General features: G+C 29.5%; 1 protein-coding gene across 5 annotated transcripts in view; it reads left to right on the top strand.

The window, feature by feature from the left end:
- LOC106458142 (calcium/calmodulin-dependent protein kinase type II delta chain-like) overlaps positions 1-21,389 on the top strand; it is an 87,496-nt gene that overhangs the window by 56,355 nt on the left and 9,752 nt on the right. The window contains exons 11-17 of one of the 5 annotated variants that reach the window (XM_022384208.1): positions 2,268-2,351; positions 3,008-3,050; positions 4,811-4,831; positions 8,958-9,047; positions 13,191-13,241; positions 17,144-17,176; positions 20,621-20,696. In XM_022384208.1, the coding sequence (XP_022239916.1) occupies positions 2,268-2,351; positions 3,008-3,050; positions 4,811-4,831; positions 8,958-9,047; positions 13,191-13,241; positions 17,144-17,176; positions 20,621-20,696 (398 nt within the window). The remainder of the gene's footprint in view (positions 1-2,267; positions 2,352-3,007; positions 3,051-4,810; positions 4,832-8,957; positions 9,048-13,190; positions 13,242-17,143; positions 17,177-20,620; positions 20,697-21,389) is intronic. The other 4 variants (XM_022384214.1, XM_022384223.1, XM_013917605.2 and 1 more) reach the window with 4 other exon arrangements.

Raw genomic sequence — 21,389 nt, 5'->3', positions numbered from 1 at the left:
CTATGGCTGAATACATTTTACCTATTAAGCTAGTTTTCCAATAAAAGGTTAGCTGTTCAAATTCAGGCAACGAAATAAATTAATGTGATGTATTTGTTACACATCATTCTCTTGAAATGTCTCATATTAGTTTTGTAAAAAACAAAAAATTGTGATTACCATTATAAACATTAAAATAATTCTGTCATGCAATAATAACAAGCAAACAACACCATCATTGTACCTTTCTTTTTTTTACCATTTTCAGCTGTAGTCCATGTATATCAGCTGATCTTGTACTATATTAATATACATTGTCACCTCTTCTACATGGAACCAAACCACTTGGCTGCATGTGTTGATTTTGGTTTTGTAAACATTCTCCTTCTCAGTTTTACAGTTGTCTGTAGTTCAATCTAAAGTAACTTAATGTCGATTCTGTTTTTTCCTGTTCAGTTGTAATACTAAAGTATGAGAAGGTTCAGCTTTTATTCACTCTATATAGTTACAGTTTTATTACCAATGTGTCAGTATCTAAACTGTGCACTCTTATTAAATCTGTTCATTAATTAATGTCATATTCGTTAGCATCAGCAGTACACAAGGTATTGTAACTGGCTTACTTATTTGTAGAATAGTTTCTTGTTTAGAACTACAGAGCATTTTAAGAAATGTAAATATCACAGATAACTTTCACTGTGCTAATTGGTAGTTTAATTGCATAAGGTGAGTACTTGTATGTCAATAACTTTCAGATTTCATCCCAGCCATCAAATTTGGGATACAGTAACTGGCAGCCCCAAACTTCCCTCAGTAAATTGTTTAAGTGGACCTCCACAAACAGTTTCAAATTGTTGTCATACAAAACTTTTTGCATGCATTTCTCCCAACAGTGGGGATTGCATGCTGATCCTGAGCTCGGTATGGAAGGTACATTAAGTTCCTATGGTGGCTGAGACTAAATCCTTAAGACTTCTCTTCAGACGAAAGCTGCTTTTTATTCCACACATAAAACAGCTTAATATCAAGCGTACAAAGGCACTGAACATCCTCCAATGCCAAGCTGGAATATGGATCTCTGGTCTACATCTTGGCCAGAGACTGCATTAAATATGTTGGACCCTGTGCATCATCAAGAGCTTGGACTCTGCACAGGAGCTTGCTGCACTTCTTCAGTCCAGAGTTTGTTTATAATCATACCAACCTCCACTTTACCAGAGACATTTGGAACATTCTTTGCAATATGGTGCAAAGCTTCAATCCCTACCACTGCATCCCAGTAAATAATCAGTCTATATTTTGAAATTTTGGTTTTCATATCCAAGCAAAATTGACTGAAATAGGTTTGACACTAGATGATATTGTTGAATCTGATGATCATTCCATCCCACCATTGTTTGTTAACACCCCAATTATGATCTTTAGTTGAGTCACCTGAAGAAATTGGATATTTCTAACTGGAAGTAGTGACTTCTTTTTAATGGACACCTTTTGAGACATCCTTCTGTTCCAGTTTTAACATATGGGTCAAATCAGGTCACTCTGTGGGCTTGCCTATGGTTTGCTGCAGATAAAGCCTACTGTCCCTTATTGGCCTTCTAGTTTGTAAAGGAATTAGAGAGAGGAAGTCATCTTTGCAAAGCTCTGTATTAGCCACAGTTTTCTTACACATAATTTACTTTTACAAAGGACTGAACTTCCAGTGTGCAAGAATTGTAACACTCAAGTCCTAATTGTCCACATTTACTTTCATGTTTTTGGTTCATCGCTGAGCAGAAGCATAATTTTAGACATATTTTAACACATTGATCATGTTGATATTGAACACTGCCATTGGTAACAATGACACTGTCCAGACTGACAGTGTGTTTAGTTTTTTACATGGCATAGGCATTTTTAATTCTATTTATTGTTTTAACTTTTACCCCAAAACATATATTTTTTTATGTATATTTTATTTTCTCTCTGTGTTTCACAACCTGGGTGGTACTACACCCTAATGGGCATTTTTAAAATTCAGGGGGGCAGCAGGGGAGTGGTTTTGAGGGTTTCAAAGTTATATTTGTTAAAATTAAAAAATAAGAATTGACTATTATTGCCTTACAATTTTCATTTTAGTAAAATACTTTAATGGTCTGAAAATTTATTAGAAGGGATATGAGCACTCCTTGTTTGCTGAAAGAGGCACTGTGGCAAAAATGTTTAGGAATACATAAAACAATTCCTAGTTTTTTTATCTGCGTGTGAGTGATGTAATATTACTTATGTTCATACATTTTTCTTTCTAGCAACGTGAAAGAGTTGCCTCTACCCTTCATCGTCAAGAGACTGTGGATTGTCTTAAGAAATTCAATGCTCGCCGAAAACTTAAGGTGATTATCTAGTAAAAATGTGGAATCCATAAAGTTTATTTATGTGAATCTGTTTGATTACATTGAATGATTTAATTGTAATACTAAACTTGCCATTTCAAGTTGATGCTAAAATGTAGCAATAGGTAATGTTTGAATATTGATTAAAGAATAATAACTTAATTTCTTGAAGCACAATGTTTTTGCAAGAGTTCATCTATAGACTTTACAGAAAACATGATATTGTGCTGTTTTAAGTACCTTTTAAATTTATTGTACGTAAAACAGAAAATTTGCTACCTTTACTTGAGAATTACCCATATTTTAATGCTTTTGTTTATCAGTATGCATTGTTAATTAATGTTTGAATCCTTTTTTTTTTTTTAAGTAGTTTGAGTGTTTTATACAAGACACCTCTTAAAGCTTAAATCTATCAAGGAAATTGTACTCTGTGAGTGTAATGATAAAGATTACAAGTATAAAGTTGGCTTAATCTTGATTTAAAGCATGTTATTTGCTAACTAGCATTGTGTGATAAAAAACAGTTTTTAAAAATGAATGGAAAGCTGTTTGAGAAAGAACCATTAAAAATAATTTTCATCAAAATAGGTATCATATGGAAAAGTATTGAAATAATATTTGTACTTCTTGCTAATTATTAATATTTCTTTGTATAGGGGGCTATTTTGACAACCATGCTAGCAACAAGAAACTTCTCTAGTGAGTGCGTTTACTATAACTGTATTTTGGATAACCCTTGAGTGCAGGAATTGTAAAATAGCAAGAGATTTTTTGTCTATAGTGTGCAGTTAGTTTTATTCTCACAGCTTTTAACTATATAATGGCTAAGATCATGATCATTCTTCTTTTAATCATATTTTAACTGATGACTTATAATTGGTAAAATATTAACACATTAAAAAAAGCCTTTATAAATATTTTGGCCTAATTTGTACTTCTGTTAACATAGTGAATTTGTAAGCACTATATGAAGTAATTTGTTAATATTTCCCGTACATTTTATGACTTAAATTTCTTTATATGTGAATATGAAAGTCTCTATGAAAGAAAAATAATTTTGAGAATTTGTTTGTAAACATAAAGCAATTTTGCAAAAGTTGATACAATAATAATTTCCTATACAAGCATTTTAGTATTGGTCAATAATTATAACTATTGAGACGACTGATTTGGTTTTTACCCTGATCAATTTGGAACCCTAATTTGGTTCCCTGTTCATCGATTGGATCTACTGATTTGACTTTCATACAAATCAGTTTTGATTACTGCTTGAATTTCCATTGGATACTATGGACTATGGATTCTGCACTGATGATTTATTCTTTACATTGACAAATTTCAACAAATGGTTTTTCTTGTGTATTGATCAACTTGTATTAGTCATTTTACTTTTGTACTGATCACTTTTCACAACTAATTTTTGTTTCGTTATACATATTGATTTCAGTTGTTCCTTTCATTCTCATCAATTAATATACAATGCTGATTTGATTTGTTTTTTAATGATTAAGTAAGAAAATCATTTCAACGTGATTGTTGATCACTTTCTTGAATAATTTGTGGTTTCTACTGTGATCAGTTTGGACTAAAGGTTTGACATATGTAATGATTAAGTTAAGCTCTATATTTGGCTTGTACAGTGGCCAAATTGAATTTACTGGCTTAGCTTTCTCTACTGGTTAATTTAGAGTACTTCTTTGGATCTGACTTTTACAGTGATAAACTTGGGCTACTTATTTAGCTTGTACATTAAACACTTTTTATATTTGTGTTATTGTAATTGATCAGTTTTTTTGTTTTGTTTTTTTTTTGCTTTTACTCTCATCAGTTTTAAGTAGTGATTTATCTATATCATACGGGATGTGCTACTAATTTTACTCATACATTGTGCATTTCTAGTGTGTTTTATTCAAACTACTCTATCAAGTTATTTGACATATAATCATTAAATATAAAAAACCTAAACATTTTTTTTTCTTATAAATGTTATATTGTTTATAAATTTGGTTTTTAAGTAACTGTAGTAGTATGACTTTATTTGTTTTGTTTTCTACGAAAGCTTGCCACAGTACATTATTTTAACTTTTTTGTGATTTTTACTATTCAGTATAAATATTATAATTTAAATGAAAATGTCTTGTTTTGTTAATTATGTATAGTTTGTGTTGTTGATGTATACAAGTAGAAATATTTTGTTATATATTTTTTCATTAAAATTACAAAATTTGTTTGAGAATGTCTTTAATAAAAAGAAAAAAGCTAGTCTTATTAACTAAAGTATACCAAATATTATTTTTTACATTGAGTTAATATTTCATGTGTTTTAACATTTATATATTTTTTTGTAATTGAAATCAACCTTCTGTTAAATGTAGTAACTTATGATAATTTTGTGTAATAATTTTGCATGGTTTAAGTGTTATTACTTTGCTTTAATTTTTCACATGCTTTTCTCACAGGCAACGTAAATTCCAATTCAGGTAAACATGTACAAGTTTTGTTTGTTTGTTTTTATCATTTAATATATGAATTTCTCACTAAAATTGGTACTGTATATATTATAGCTTTTCAGAGATTTGTTTTCTTAAATACAATTTTATAGTGGCAATGCAGCTAAAAAAAAAGTGAAAACTTAACTTGTGTTTCCAAGTTTTTCAACTAGTTTTAAATTTCTGAGTTTTTTTTTAAATCACCATATTTTGCTGTTTCTGTTTATTACTAAAGTGTTAATGAACATAAGCCTCTTTTTTTTTGTCTTTAAGTTTTATATTCACTTTTATTTGAAGAGAATGATCTGCTAGTTTCTAGCTTGATTAACTAACTATTTAACTGAAATATTTCCAAAGCAAAATAAAAATTATTACATTAATATGGTTATAGTTTCAATAAACATCCAACACCTAGTTTATATTGTATCCTTCACGTACCATTAATTCAGCTTTTAAAATAAGTACTATAAGCACAAGTAGGATAAACTGCTTTCAGAGTTATATAAAGTATTCTTGATTGTCCAACATATTAACCCTTTCCTTGTTTTAGGTCATTTAATGGTTTTTTATGGAAAGTCATTTAACCTATCATCATTTACATGTGCTTTGAGTATCACATGTAATGCTTATATGAAGCTCCCTTCTGATCTCATATATTGAACCAGTTTCTATTGCCACATTCGTGAACATCAGCTGCATATCAAATAAATATAGCTGTGTATCACATACGATAGATACTCAGGCACATTAGCATTACGTCCTGTAAATTGCATGTCGTGCACAGAACAGGGATAGGGTTAAGATGTTGGCATTCCCATTCCTGTTGTGCTTTCTTAATTTGTGTAAATCATGAGCTAGTTTCTAACTTGCATCTTAAAGATGATGTTTGTAAGAGAAATTATATGTTTATATTATACTAGCTGCTGCAGAAAAAGACTTTCTTTGTTAATTTTTCTATCAACATCTAGCCCTGTAAGCAACTGTCTATCACAAATTACATGTATCCTGCCCTAAGATATCTTGATCTTGCATATATCATACCATATTTGTATCTTACAGCTGTTGACCCTTACATATCCTCATCTTGTTTGATCGTGGTATATCCTTTCCTTATACATATTCCACCTTATCTTGACCTTACAGCAGCAGTCTGTTACAACATATCTAATTTTTAAGGAAGAGTTTCCCACGATAGCCTATCTTGCAAATTTTTTGATGCATCTTTATCTTACTGTGGTCTATCCTAGCATATCTTGATATTGTTTATTTACCATCATATCTTCATCTTTTGTAGCTTATCCAACATACCTTGATATTGCTTATTTTACATAATATTTTCACCTTACTGTGGCCTATCCCACCATATCTTGCTATGCATAGTTTCTTTCATATCTTCATATTACTGTAACCTATCTTAGCATGTCTTGATATTGTATAAATCCTTAATATCCTGAACTTGTTTATTCTTCACCAACATGTGATTGTAACCAGTTTGTCTTGATTCTTTTTGATTTAGCGATTCTCTCATTTTTTTTTAATCTTTCAGCAGTCTCTCCCAACATATCGTGATTTAACTGTAGTATATTATATTAAAATGTCACTATGAACAAAATTAGGAATGTATAAAAGTGCTCATATTGTGTAAATATGTATTTTTTTTAAAACATTTTTTAATTAACTTTGTCCAGTCATGCAGGTGTGTACTTAACTTGAGGCTCAGGATTCTCCAGTTAGTGTGTGTGTGTATAGTAATGGTATAATGGTAGACATCTTTAGAGTATGATCCCAGCTCTTTTAAATATTTTGACATTTCTCAGTTTTCCAGAATTGTAATAATGCAACATCTGTGACTCACATGATAACAGTAAACACTTTGGCTAGTAATTGATTAAAAATGAATCCAGGGCAGCAGTTTTAAGAAAAGTTCAATAGTTATTAAACACACACACACAAAATATTATGCACTAGTGAAAAGAGGCTAAAAAGCTATGAAGTTTAAAAAAAACTTGTATACTTTTCAACAGTATAAAACATTTGAATATCTTATTTTTTACTTAAACTTATTTGATATAAACTTTAACATTGGAAATTGCTTAACATACAAGTTGTATCACACAATTCAACTTATAATTATGGGGCTCACGAGTTGTCTAGTAGTTTTGCTATGTTACTTGTACTTTGACAAATTAACTTCATAGCATGTCCAATAGACAAACCCTGTGCACATTTAGATATGTATATATTGTTATAGATTGTATTTTTTTGCTTGCATGTCTGTAATCTGTATGACTTTTAAAATTACTTCTATTTTATAACTATTAACAGGTTTTTAATTATTTATTGCTGCATTTTGTTGTACTTATAATATATTTTATCCACTTATCCACTTGTTAAATATTTATTTTTCTTCCTAGTTGCCAGTATTGTTCTAATGTACTGTAAGTTTTTTGTTGCTGATTCTATAGCTTTTTGTTTTTTTAATATTGCTCCACAAACCACCTTTATCATTTGTATTTTTTGCTACTTATGTGACTATTGTGTCTGTACATTTGAGAATAGCATGACTATGTGATAAAGGAAGACTGCTTTATTGGGCATAATAAATGTGTTATATCTTGGCAAGTATTTAAACAAACAGTTTGCTATCAGTAAGCTTTAACAAACAATTAAACATGATGAAATTTAACGTAGGTGTAAGTCATTACAAGTTTTTTAGGTGAAATATTTTCTTAAAATATATTTGAGAATAGGAGAATATTAGGGGAACAAACAGTGGTGAAGTAGTTAGAATAAATGACAGAGTAAGCAGATAGTGATATCCCAAAATATTTAAACCTTAAAGTAAAATTTAATTTTAACATATCCTAATCTAACAGCATCTCATTCCAAAATATCTTGATCTTTACAACAGTTTATGCCATAATAACGTGATCTTACAGCAGCTCATTCCAAAATATCTTGATCTTTACAACAGTTTATGCCATAATAACCTGATCTTACAGCAGCTCATTCCAAAATATCTTGATATTTACAACAGTTTATGCCATAATAACCTGATCTTACAGCAGTTAATTCCATGATATCCTGATTTTATAGAAAATAGGTAAATACACAATATCATGTAAAGTAATTTACAATAAAGTTTAAATCTAATGCTAATGGAACGATACCAAATTTAAGTGGAAAAAAATCCCAATCTTACAGCAGTCCATTCCATATATCCTTACTCTACATAACTCTGTCCACTCGTCTTGATCTCAAAGTATTCTGTCCTAAAATTTCAAGTTTCTCATTCAACATGAAAAATTTTTAATTTTACTTTTATCTTGCACTCCTGATTTGAAATTGAATTATACCTTATTGCAAAAAAAATTATAATTGGAAAAATGTGCTGTTACACAGATATACATAATTAAAATTTTTTGTGCAGTTCATGAAAAATATCTTTGTTGCTTAAAATACTGCTCTTGAACTTGCAGAAACCAAAGCAGGTACTCAGGTTTTTAGACTTCATAAGGATTTTCACTAAACAACAAAACTTCTTAGGCCATATGAATGCATTGTTGGAGCAAGACATTCATTTAAATATCTGCCATTGCATGATGTGGGCATGTAGCTAAAAGGTTATGTTTATTTGTATAAAACACTGAAAAAAATCTTGGAGGTATGTGTGTGTACACGAACATTCTTTTATATGAGTAGATATGTGATCACATTATTTTATGAATTTTTCTCCTTACCTGTACAACAGTTCCTTTAAAATGATTACATGTAATGCTACCAAAAACTTCAAGGTATCACACTATGTAAAAAAGAGCAGAAATTTGCCTCAGAAGCTAAAACAAAAAGTTGGCATATTGTGTTTATTGTATATGCTTGTTTATATTGAAAATTATAATTAGAAATAATTTACAAAAAGGCTTACCTTGTTCTATGTTTTTATCAGAATATTATTCATCAATTCACAACTAATACAAATTATTCTTGAGTTCTTGATAACCGTAAGGTTATTTGTTTTAAAAAAAAGTGGCTGTGTTTCATGTTTGAAATGCAAAAAAAAGGAATTTTCAAAGGTGTGTCTTTTTTTTCTGCCTAATATTTTGTGTGCTATTTGTAGGTCGAAGCATTATAACAAAGAAAGGAGATGGTTCACAGGTAAAAGAATCCACTGATAGTAACACTACTTTAGAAGAAGATGATATTAAAGGTAAATACTTTGAGGTTGTGAGAGCTCTTTGCCCTAATTATCAAAATTTGTGGTCATTCATATACACACACTATGAATAGATAAATGTTTTGTTTTTTTTCTGCCTTATGATTGTACAAATATTGCTGAGATAACTCGTCTCGTGTATTGTAAAATTCAATATGGTAGAAGTTAATAAACAAGTCTTCATATATTAAAGGTAAAAAAATATTATTGGTTATTACCATGTTATTATTTCTAACCCTTGATTTTTTAATATTTATTAGAAAATGTCATAACTCACACACATGTTGAATGGTTTGTAACTTCAACATTGTGTAACTATTGTATATCAAATGAAATAAAAGAATGAAGCTGTTAAGAAATTAATTTTTAAGATACATATTTATTCAGGTTGATAACAGATTAGAGCTTACTTGCACTGTGCAAAGGAAAAAATAAGAAAATATTTTACAGTATATAAAAAACAAATCATTTATGTAGTTTTTCTTCTGCTTTTTAAAGAAAATATATTTAATGAATGTGCTACTGAGCCTATAACATGCAAGGGTTAGGTATGTAGTTTTATATTTCAATAGTTGTATGTAATAAAACTGTGATATGGTAGAACTGCAAGCCGTTCAATGTTGGTGTTTTCACTTAAAACTGTTTTTTTTTAGATGTACATTGGCAAGTTTAGTAACTTTATGTTAATATCTATAACAGCATGTTGATGTATGTCTTCTTATATACAACTTAATTTTTCATAAGTAAATGTTCAAAAAATTAATAGTTGGTTTATAGTTACATGGATTTCAGGAATAACGTAAAGAAAATTTAATAAAACGTGATCTGTCTCAGAGAAATATATTCTATATGAATGCCTACTACAAAATACATTTATTTAAGTGTGATCATTTTAACATAATAAAAGTTAATCTAGCATAACATTATCTCACAAAAATCAAAGTGATTTGATTAGCCAATACCAAGAAGGTATTGGCTAGTTAATCCACTGTTTTATCATCAATACATCAAATTTCCATTTCTTTTATTTCTGAAAAATAAGATCCTACTTAAGTAATAATAGTAATGTGTTGTTGGTCAGTGCTACTATTGCTAACAGTTAATAACCAGTTCAGAAAAGTATTTAATATTAAAGTAGTTGTTACGATCAACTTCTCTTTTGCTCTGTAATTTCATTAAAAAGCTTCAGTAACTTGATTGAAAAAAGAGCAAAGTAAAATGTCATTATTTTATTTTCCTTAATATGATAATAATATGTATTATATATAAGATTGTTAAAATATAAAGTTGAATTTAAAAAGAGAAAGTAAACTATATATTTAAGTGATTATTAATTGTTGAATTGTCTGACATTTTTTTACCACAATGACTTTTTTTAAACATTGTATATATATTATTGTAGTGTAATATAGAAAAAGAAAGTTAAATGTTTGTTTTTTCAAAACATTTCATAATGATGTAACTGAAAAATACTTAGTTTATTATGTTTTTAGTGTTAATTCTTGTTTAATATAAAATGTGTCTATTGTGTAATTATATCTTTTGTGCATGTATTGTCAAACTACAATGTAGTATTTTCATTTGTTATGTATATGTAGAATACACTGAGGTTGTTGTTTTTTAAATTGTTTACTTGAAATAGCTACCACTGAATACTGTGAACATATAATTTGCATGAATTTTAGAACTGCATGTCACTGGTGTATATTATTAGAATAGAAATTAGCCTAGAAAAACAAATATAATATGCTTTTGCATTGTTTGTAATTTTTCTAATTATAGTCATAATACCAAGATATTGACCAAATGGTCTTGGAGTTTTTCTCTCTCGAAAGTTTGAAAAAACACTTGAATATTGTTAAGCTTTGAATATATAAGTGATTCAGATCAATTTCTGAATGAGCTTTATTCTTGTTTGTATATCTAACTTATACATAAATCTGTGCACGAACTTGAAATTATGTAGTGCAGGTTGAATTAGTATGTTCAGACATTGTGTAGTAATTTAGATCATTTTATTAAAACTTTGTTTTCTGTACAGATCTTTGCTTGGATAACTTTTTACTCACCTTTAGAATTTTTTTTATTGTTTGATAAACATACACACGAAACTTTCTGCTTTCTCTGTGCATTTCTTTATTGCCTTGTTAAAATATGTTATGGAACAATGTTTTGGCATAATGTATGTAGATAAAATTTGTATATCATTCATTACACTGTTTCACTAAAACACTTTCTGAGAAAAGAAAAGCAGCATTTTTGTCAAACTTTATAATGTGGAAAACCTTCAGTTGTTTGTGCAGTCTTATTATTCTTTCACCTACTATCACATGTAAATAATTATTTACAAAATTATCTGTTAAGCTTTTCATTATTCACTACAACTTAACATACAGTTAAACTATAAGCAACTAAGGTCAAGAATTTTCCTTACTTGAGCTCCATTCATTTTAACAATATTTTTATATACAATTGTTACTTACCATTATGACTTGTATTGTTTTTGTAGCTGATTAGAAAATTTAAAATGGACCCATTTTGATCAATGACATCACTCTGTTTAATGCATTTTTGCATGAAATTATACCATAATTTAAAGCTATTGTTACACAATAATGAAAACTTAAATACTGTCTTTCATAAATATGTAAGGTAATATTACAAAGAACAGCATAAATTTCAATTGATGTATACTGTTGCAATCTTATTTTGGAAGTGCATGACATTTACATGTTTTTTATTATGAAATAAATTAACTCCTAGGGACAGAGAATTGTGAAATAGGTTGAACAAATTTATATGTGTGAAGGCCTGCATTTAGTTTGGATTAGTTGTTCTCATTGTTATTTTTGGAGTATGGACCTTGATAGGCCAAATGGCCTTTTCTCATCTTGCTGTTTCTCATGTTTTTAAGCATTCCTTGTATTTTATAGGAATATGTAGAATGTGACTTTCATACTTTTTTTTGCAAGAGTTAAAAATATACATGTGAGCTGTCATTTCATGGTGTTGTAAGAGCAGTTTCTATATAGCATATTTTACATAGACTTTTTATACATATATCTCCCTTGAACTATTGACTATCATAGTAGTGGTCAGGAAAAAGATAGTTGACAGTAAACTGTTTGATCAATTTACACTAGTTAAACATTTAGTAGTGAAGATTAAGATTTCGCATATTATTCTCTTCAGTTAATCTAGAGTTATTTGGCTCTCTCTGATCACTGATTGTTATACTATTACATTACATAAACTTGCAAGAAGAGTAGATATAGTTTGTCTCTTTCTCTGATCACTGATTGTTATACTATTACATTACATAAACTTGCTATAAGAGTAGATGTAGTTTGTGTCTCTCTCGTCACTGATTGTTACACTGTTACATTACATATACTTGCTAAAAGAGTAGATGTAGTTTGGTTCTCTCGTCACTGATTGTTATATTATTACATTACATAAACTTTCTAGAACAGTAGTAGGAGTTTGGTTCTCTCTGATCACTGATTGTTATACTATTACATTACATAAACTTGCTATAAGAGTATATGTAGTTTGTGTCTCTCTCGTCACTGATTGTTATACTGTTACATTACATATACTTGCTAAAAGAGTAGATGTAGTTTGGTTCTCTCTTCACTGATTGTTATATTATTACATTACATATACTTGCTAGAACAGTAGTAGGAGTTTGGTTCTCTCTGGTGACTGATTGTTATACTATTACATCACAAATTGGATAGAGTGGTACTTAGGAAAGCTTGACTTTCTTGAACTTATTTGAATTTCTTTAAGAGCTCTTAATACATCCACAAATCTGAAATATCTTAGTTTATATTCTTTCAAAAATGAGTTGTATATACTTAACATGGAATATGAATCTAACAGCTGAATAGAAAACTTTTGCACTTGCCTTGCATTGTGTATTATGTTGTTCTGATGTGTATGTATGTTTACTGTATTTACCTCGCATATGATATTGGCATGGCATAAACCCACTTTTATCTAAACTGCCTGAAAGTTTATTGTCTATCCTTTTGTTTATATGGGAACATCTTATTTTTAACTGATGGATCAAACATTTGCTTGGATCGTTCTTTGCTTCAATACTCTCTGCCTTTCTCATTCTCCTACTCTTAGATGGTCCCTCAGGGCCTGAAAGAAGTAAAACAGTTATTCACGTGGACTCAGGTATGTAGGCCACAACATTCCCCTATTTCTTTATCTTGAAAATTCCAACTTCTAACTATCTTTCCATTTATTATTTTAATAGCTCTTGAGAGGTAGATGTTACATAATTTATTTATACATGTTCCTCAGAAGAATACTCCCTCCTTATAATATTTGTATAGTATATTTCCTGTTAGTTCATTCATTTTCTTTTTATTTTGTTGTTTTGCGAAAAACTGTGTTAATACATACATTATATATGTTTTAAGTTTTCTTGTAATTAATGTAAAATAAACACACCTCATAAAATTTGTTAATAATATTTAGTATTTATTTGTACAAGTTTTTCCCATAACAACATACAAGAATGAATGTAGATTTGTAATTAGTTTTCCTGATAGTTTAACAGCTGATTCATGAGAAAAGACATCTTTTTTACGTTTTGATTGAAGTTTTAAAATTAATGTATTATGCTAATTTATTTGAGTTTATAGTATTTATGTTGATTGTACATCAGTATCAAGATATGGAGAAAGTATTAAGAAAAATGTGATGCATCTTTGGGTCATGGAGATATTGCCCTGCAAATATTGGCCCTCTGTCATGGTAGTCATCACTTTTTAGAGCAATATCTATGACCAGAAGGCACTAGATAGAAAAGTTAATGTAGAGTTGAGTGTACTTGAATGTAACAAGGTATGTGCTGTTTTGAGTTCAAAATGTGTTTATTAACAAAAATATATGGGGTACTTTATTATCTACTGGGGTGCCATGATATAGAAACTGTACTGATAAAATAAAAATTAAATATGCATGAGACTTCTACAATTGGAAGTTTACCAAATTGTCTGAAGTACATTATGAAACAGTGAGGCATTTTATCAAATTTGCACATGTGTTGGGGTTGCTTCATCAGTCCTAAGAACCAATGACTGTTTCTGAAATGCCAAAGTTTCCCCAATAGCTCTATGAAGTTGTCAGCTAAAGCATCTTTTATATACCTTGGCCACATCTTGGTGTTGACAAAATGGCAGTGGTATTACTAGTGCAATTTTCACTTAGCAGTATGTTGGTATCTGTGCAAACTTTCAAGTTTGTTTCCATATTACGTTTTTATTGAAGTTTTAGAATTAATTTATTATGCAATTTTATTTGAGTCTTCAGTTTCATAATGTGTTATATTGCTGGCAAGGTCTTGTCCATCCTGTCTTGCACTGTTTCTGAAATTTTTGCCTTGCCATTATGTTTTCTCCTGACAGTTGGTCAAGGATGCTTGCCACTGCTTGTGCCTAGCAAACAATAGTGTCATATAGCTCTATCACAAAAATTGATGGAAGTTCGTGCCAATGTGAATGGTCTACTTTTAATTTCTTGAATATCTGCTCAGCTAAAGGTTTGTAGGACTCATCAGTCATACAAAAAAATAATAATTCGTTGATTTCCTCTTTGAAGGACCAGTATTTTTTGCATCCTACTGAGCACCATGTTTCAGATATCTAGCCCATCCAAGAGCAAACTCACCTGTATCTTCAAATTTCAAAAGGTCAGTTATGCTAACCAAATCAATCTTCCTACTTGATATGACACCTAGGAATCTGGTTGCAAAAATGTGCACATTAATGATCCTGATGTTTCTGTATTGCTTGTATTTTATTGAACATGCCTAAAATGACAAAATACGTGTATGTATATAAATATAAAAAGACTAATGACTAAAATATTATATTTTTATGTTTTGTGCCCATACAAGCAGTGGTTAATGGTGCCACAACTCAGCAATGGCACAACCAACTTTCAGCATGTATTTTTGACCTGAAAAAATATTAAATTGCAATTAATCACATTTTTAAAGTTGGACAGAGATGGATGCCTTTTCTCATGAACTGGCTAAAATAGCATCTTTCTTTTTTTTTATCCCATTTTTTTTCTGAACTAAAATGCCATTTCGTATTGATAAGTTTTTGTCTTTACCTAACTTATGATGGGATCTGGTCAAACAGACCACTACTAGTAGGTAAAAGGAGATGTTATTGACTGGTTTTGGTCAGTTACAACCTCCAATTAACTTAAAAGATAAACCACATTTAACAAAATTACTAATATTAAATTAAACATTCTAATAGGTAAATACTAAGGTAAAATTTGATGCTAGTCAAAATTAACACCACAAAAAGAAACTTGCAGTCTGAACTACTAGTAAATTTCTTTTTACATTAATACATACCACATTTTAAATGACATTCAAACACCATGTATGAAAATAAAGAGTTTTAACTGAACTTTACCATACACAACTAACAATAAAAGATAACATGAAGTCAGTCATGAATTGGATATTTGTTCTTTTACCTTATAGGTAACACCTTCACCTATGTTATTTTACAAAATGATAAAAGATGCAAAAATATTTAAGCTTAAAAAGTAAATTCATAATTTACTATTTTATGATGATCTGCTATTCTTACAGTACCATTTTACTTCTTTTTCAAAGAAAGATTGTCAGATGTTGCTCTAATTTTATATATAGTGTTGAAAACTGTATGTTTGTTTTAATTCAATTTAGTACTAATGGTCAAATAAAGTTTTGTAACTTTTTTTTTAAGGAAATATGGAGGTTTTTAATACATATTTAAAAATATAGTTTATTACATCTAGTGACTACTTTATGGTCAAGATGTATTTGTTATTTCTTCATTTGCTTTTGTGATTGAAAAAAAAAACTAGCACACATGTTTTTTTCTTTCTCTGTTTCAAAATCACTCTGTGTTTCTGGTGGGTTAATGAGTAAATAGCACGATTTAAGAGAATGTTTAGTGCTACATTTACTGTTCCATATTGGCTTGGTTTTAAAAAAAGTGTGCAGTATTATCATGGATAACCATGGAAAGTAAATAACAGAAATCCAAAAATGGCCCAGTGGTCTTGAACTTTTACAAAGGTTGGTTTCTTCTTCAACACAGAAAAAATGGGTAACAGGAGGATTGTGTAAAATGATTTAATCAGGAACACTAATAGTTACAGTGTTAGTATAATATGACCAATCAGGCAACCAGTAGAATGTTCTATAATATATTCGTAAAAGATGAGTACAGCAGATAGCTTGTAAAATATTGTATTGGAAAAAAGTAACATAAGTATAAAAGAAACTAACAATAAAGAAATGAACAGTGAAAAATACAAGTTATAAAACTAAAATGTAGTTTTAGCTTTTTTTCATTTAAAGTGTGAATAATGTTATCCTATTCAGTTTTAAACACTGTACATAAATACAGACTGATTCCACATTCTTTCTTTATTGTTATTATCTCCACTTGGTAGTTAATATCTTACTGGGTTTTTTTTATAGCTTCTAACTTCATTATATTTATCTTTAAACTGTACTGTCCAAGATCCTGGATCTTTTGCACAACCTCCCATCTCAAAGTAAGAGTTACTTCCTTCACACCTTATTACTTAGTGACTGATTAGTCACTTATCCCTTCTCTGTGACTAACTCTTCTTGCTTAATCTAGTTTACATACCTCCACCTTTACTGATAAAGAGGAGATCATCTTTTTAAAACATCTTGTGTGTTGAGTTGCTTTGTTCAGAAAGTGTTTAATCAGATAAGAGAATGAAAGAATTATATATTGTCAGTTATTAGTATTCATAGTTCTAATGTTATGTAGTAGTTTGCTATAGCGGAGAAGCCTGCTTTTCACATTAGGTTTTAACCAGTAATGCAACAAAAGTGACTTAACTTGTTAGGTTTACTCGAGTTTTTATTCACTCAATAAGTGGCAGTTTTCAACACATTTTATTCAGGCTGTCTGTATAATATTTCACAGTTTTATTACTCCAAAGCTTGTTATTATCTCTTTCTTCTTCATTCTTATATATGTCAAATGTTTTTATAAACTTTCCTGTCTCTCTTGTTACTGTAGCCATAAGGATCAATAATGGCTATACATCAGAACGTGAGTATGATATTGTGTAACAGTTTGCACTTTCATTATCAACAGCTTGTAACACATATTGTTGCTTTTTGTGAGGTGTGTCTTTTTCTTTCTAATTCATTCACAAACAGTTACTGTACAGCTATTAAGTAAACTACAAAATGTTGTCTCCTTTTTCTTGACAAAGATATTTTGCAGTTTTGGCATGCTACTTTTACATTTTGTTATCTTTGTTTTTCTGTTAAAAATGTTTTAACTTTTTTTATGTAAAAGTACACTTTTCAGATTTAATGAATATGACCTCTAACGTATTGCTTTCTTTTTTCTTTTAGAAATACAAGGGATTGTACATTTAATTAATGTTGATAAAATAAAAGTATTTTTATCAGAGTAGGACCTAAGTACTGTAGTGTTTATTATTTAATGTTCTTTACTAGTGCTTGTGTGTTGTTGTTTGTTTTTCTGACTTCTTGCTATTTCAGATGGCTATGTATATGACTTTGATGGATTTCCTTCAAGGTTGTTGTGTGGAAAGTTTTTTTGGCTAAATGGAATTATTTTTCCTTTACAAGTACTCACTTGCATGTATGGAAAGAAACCAAATATAAAGCACAGTATTTTAGGAAATAATGTAATTTGTGTGATTAACTTCTCTGTCTTCATTAAATAGTCCACTATTTCTTTATGCCCAACATGTACTCTAAAACCAGTTATCACATAAAAATCAGAGATTTTCTAACATAACACTATTTTCACTCATGTTTCTCATTGCTTTTTTTTATGGGAGAGGAGCAAACCTGAATCATCACCATCCCAAGTATGGATGAATATTTTGAAATAAAACATCAAACCAGTCACTTAACACAGTGCTTTACCTTTATGTCAGTTGTGCACTGCAAGTGCTGGTTTAAAGATTAGATTTTCCTCTAAACTGACATTTCAGGATAATGTTACCACTGGCCACTTTCTGTTGATAAATGTTTGGCCACTATGACCTTCTCATTATAATGGGGAAGTCAAATCTATTATAACTTAGGAGTTGCCATAGAACCTTATCTTCAGACTGAAGTAACAAAAGCCCAAGTTAATTAGTTTGACTTGCGTAGCATCATAGATGATTATTGTAACATTAAAACGTGATAAAGCATACTCATTTTTACATGTATACTGAAGTTTATTGTTAAATTATTAATGCTTTTTATTTTAACAAAACCACTGTATTTAAACTTATGGCTATCACGACTTAAGAACATTGTTTCTGTTTATTATATTTGTTAATGTTGGAACCAGTTATATTTTGTATAATTATTTTCTAGTAGATAAATAAATAAACAAATTACTTGTATGTATCTACCCCCAGTAACTCAGCAGTATGTCCGAAGGCTTATAACTCTTAAAAACCAGGTTTTAATACCTGTGGTGAGCATAGCACAGATAGCCCATTGTGTAGTTTTGTGCTTGAAAACAATCAAAGAAACAAATTTATATGTACCTTGTATAAAAAAATTAGTCTTATATTGTATACTACTAGATGTCATTTGTAGTAAGATCTGTGTTATAGGCTCAGTTTGGAAGCATATTTAGTTTTAAGTACACTATATATAATATTTTAAGTTTACATTAAAACTACATAAACAATGACATGTTGAAAGTTAGTATGCGTATAAATTTTAAATTCTTAAGGACTGTTAAACTTAAATGAACTAGGTCTTTACAGGTTAATATAATGTACGTGTATATAATTATACACAAAAGTGAAACTCAAAAAATTTTATTATGTATTTTACTTAGTAACCTAGGGAAAAGGTTTTTAAAACTTAAGAGGTAATTTTATTAAGTTTGTACATAGTCATAGAGTAATAAATTTGCAAAACAAAAAAAAATGTAAAATTACATCTATGAAATAGAATGAAGTTTTAACTAATGGCTACATTTTATCGGTGGACATCTCAAAAAAACTGACTTCGTGAATAAAGCCGCTAAGTAGTGTTCAATTGTTTTTTTTACATCATTTCAAAGCAACAGTATTTAAGTGCATTCATCCCAGTTGTAGATTGGTTACGCATACATGTTCTGTGGGCTTCTCATTATTTGTACAAATTGGATTATATTTTATTTGTTTGGCAATATAGAAAACTTTCCTATTTTTACAGTAGGCAGCAATACTAATAATTTAAATTAAATATGTAGTGGTTGTTTCCATATAAACAATAGCCAACAGTCAAAATAGTTTCTTTAATTATGTTCCTTGTCCTAAAATTTGAGAAAAATCATGTTGACTGCAGATATTTTTTCCTCATATTCCTTTTGATTTGTCCATTGCAGATTCAAAATCAGATGCATTTAGAACATCATTTCAGATTTTTCTTTTGTCTCCCACAGTTCACTGCCCAAGAGGCCTTTTGCTTAATACTAAAACTCAACACTTGGGTTTCATAATGAGATAAATCATTTTCTTACTGTGTCTTGTTTGTACTTTTAATTTAACTTGGTGCAATTGTAAGTTATGTTTTTTATAACAGTTTTTAGGCTTATGGCATAATTGTAATTTGGTTAGCAGAGTATCAGTGTATGTTTAACAGTATGTCTCTATTAATACTATGTGACTTTTTTATTACATTAAAAGGTACATATTACATAATTAATATCTTGCTTAAAATACATTTAGTAGAATTGTTTGTACTTAATAAGGGTGTTTAGCAATTATGTGCTTAATAATTATGATTTAGTTTTACAGAATAAGAAAAAATTTTTCGTGTGTTATGTCAGATGAAACCAAGAGGCTGTTTGCTTCCTTGGAAACCTAATTACCTATAATCAAAATGTCATAGCTTAGAAATTTAGATGTTATAATAGTAGTAGTATTTATGACCTCTGAACTTTTCTCTGCCATTTTTTCTACCTTTAAATTATATTCTAAGTTGGGGGTTCCCAAACTATCCCAACTCACAATCCACCTGAGTAGCCAGGCATTTTTCTGGCTGTTTGTAATGCTGTGTCTTGTTTGTGACCCACTAGTGGATCAGTAGACCTTCAGTTTAGTAGTTGCTGTCATAAATGAAAATGCAAATCTTATTGTCAACCAGGGCTCAAACTTAGGATCTCTGACTGACAGCAAAAACCTCTCAACTAATATCTGTCTTTATTGTTATAAGGTGGATTTTGTTTCGGGATATTGATGAAAAATAATTAAGAAAATTCTCAAAGTACTTTAACACTGTAGGTTAGCATTATTAAGAGAAAATTAAAATGACTGCTTTTTAGCCTTGTAATAGTGCATTTTGTGTATATTGAATGTTTTGCAAACCCTTCTTCAAAGTGTTGTTATATACTTTTCTAAGTAGTGAATGTAAAAATGATTGTGTAAATAGATGTATTTTTTGTATGACTTGTCAGTTTTGTATGACTATAACAGGAATGAATAAAAGAGCTGTTTCTAATTGTAAAAAATATTGTGTGTTACAGCACGCAAGGCTGAAATCATCAAAATTACGGAACAACTCATTGAAGCAATCAATACTAGTGATTTTGAAAGTTACACGTAAGTTTAGATTGTAGAAGATTTTAAGTTTCAGCAATTGTCATGTTATCGTCAGGATACCAGAAAATGTACTCTGTTAAGCTATATTAAGATTATTTTCTTGGTCACTGAAGTATTTTTAAAGCTTTTAAAATAATGATACAAAAAATTTATTTGTGTTGAAGCTCTTACATACTGCTGTTAGTAGATTTAACAGATTGTTTTGTTTTTGTTTTGTCAGCTTTTTTATGTTGTCTTGAGTAAAAACTGTAAAAAAAGCAGGTGATATCTATGAATTATTTTTTTTAAGGACTTGAATAATTCCATCAACAGATTATTCAGTAATTTTTTTTTGTAATATAATATAAATATTAGGTCGTCAAGAAATTAATGTCGTGTTTTGGAACACTTTCATTAATCAACCACCCAAAAAATTAACATCACGTATAATAGTTAAAAGAACCACCTAAATGCCACTTTAGTGTAGCCTATATAATTTGTAAAGTTTAGTATACTCTAATCTCTTATAGTAATGGCACACAACGAGACACATATTCGGCATATAATGCTGTTTGAATACAAGAAAGAAACAATGCCTCTATAGCCACACAGAATATCAAAGAAGTTTATGGAAATGTTTTGAATGTTCGTGTCAACAATGGATCAGCAAATTTCATTCAGGTGACTTTAGCCTTAAAAACTGTGATGGCAAGG

This window comes from Limulus polyphemus, unplaced genomic scaffold, assembly GCF_000517525.1.
Source record: "Limulus polyphemus unplaced genomic scaffold, Limulus_polyphemus-2.1.2 Scaffold20, whole genome shotgun sequence".
NCBI classification, from domain to species: Eukaryota; Metazoa; Arthropoda; class Merostomata; order Xiphosura; family Limulidae; genus Limulus; species Limulus polyphemus.
Note: the sequence above shows the minus strand (reverse complement) of the source record. Positions and strands in the feature narration are given on the sequence as shown.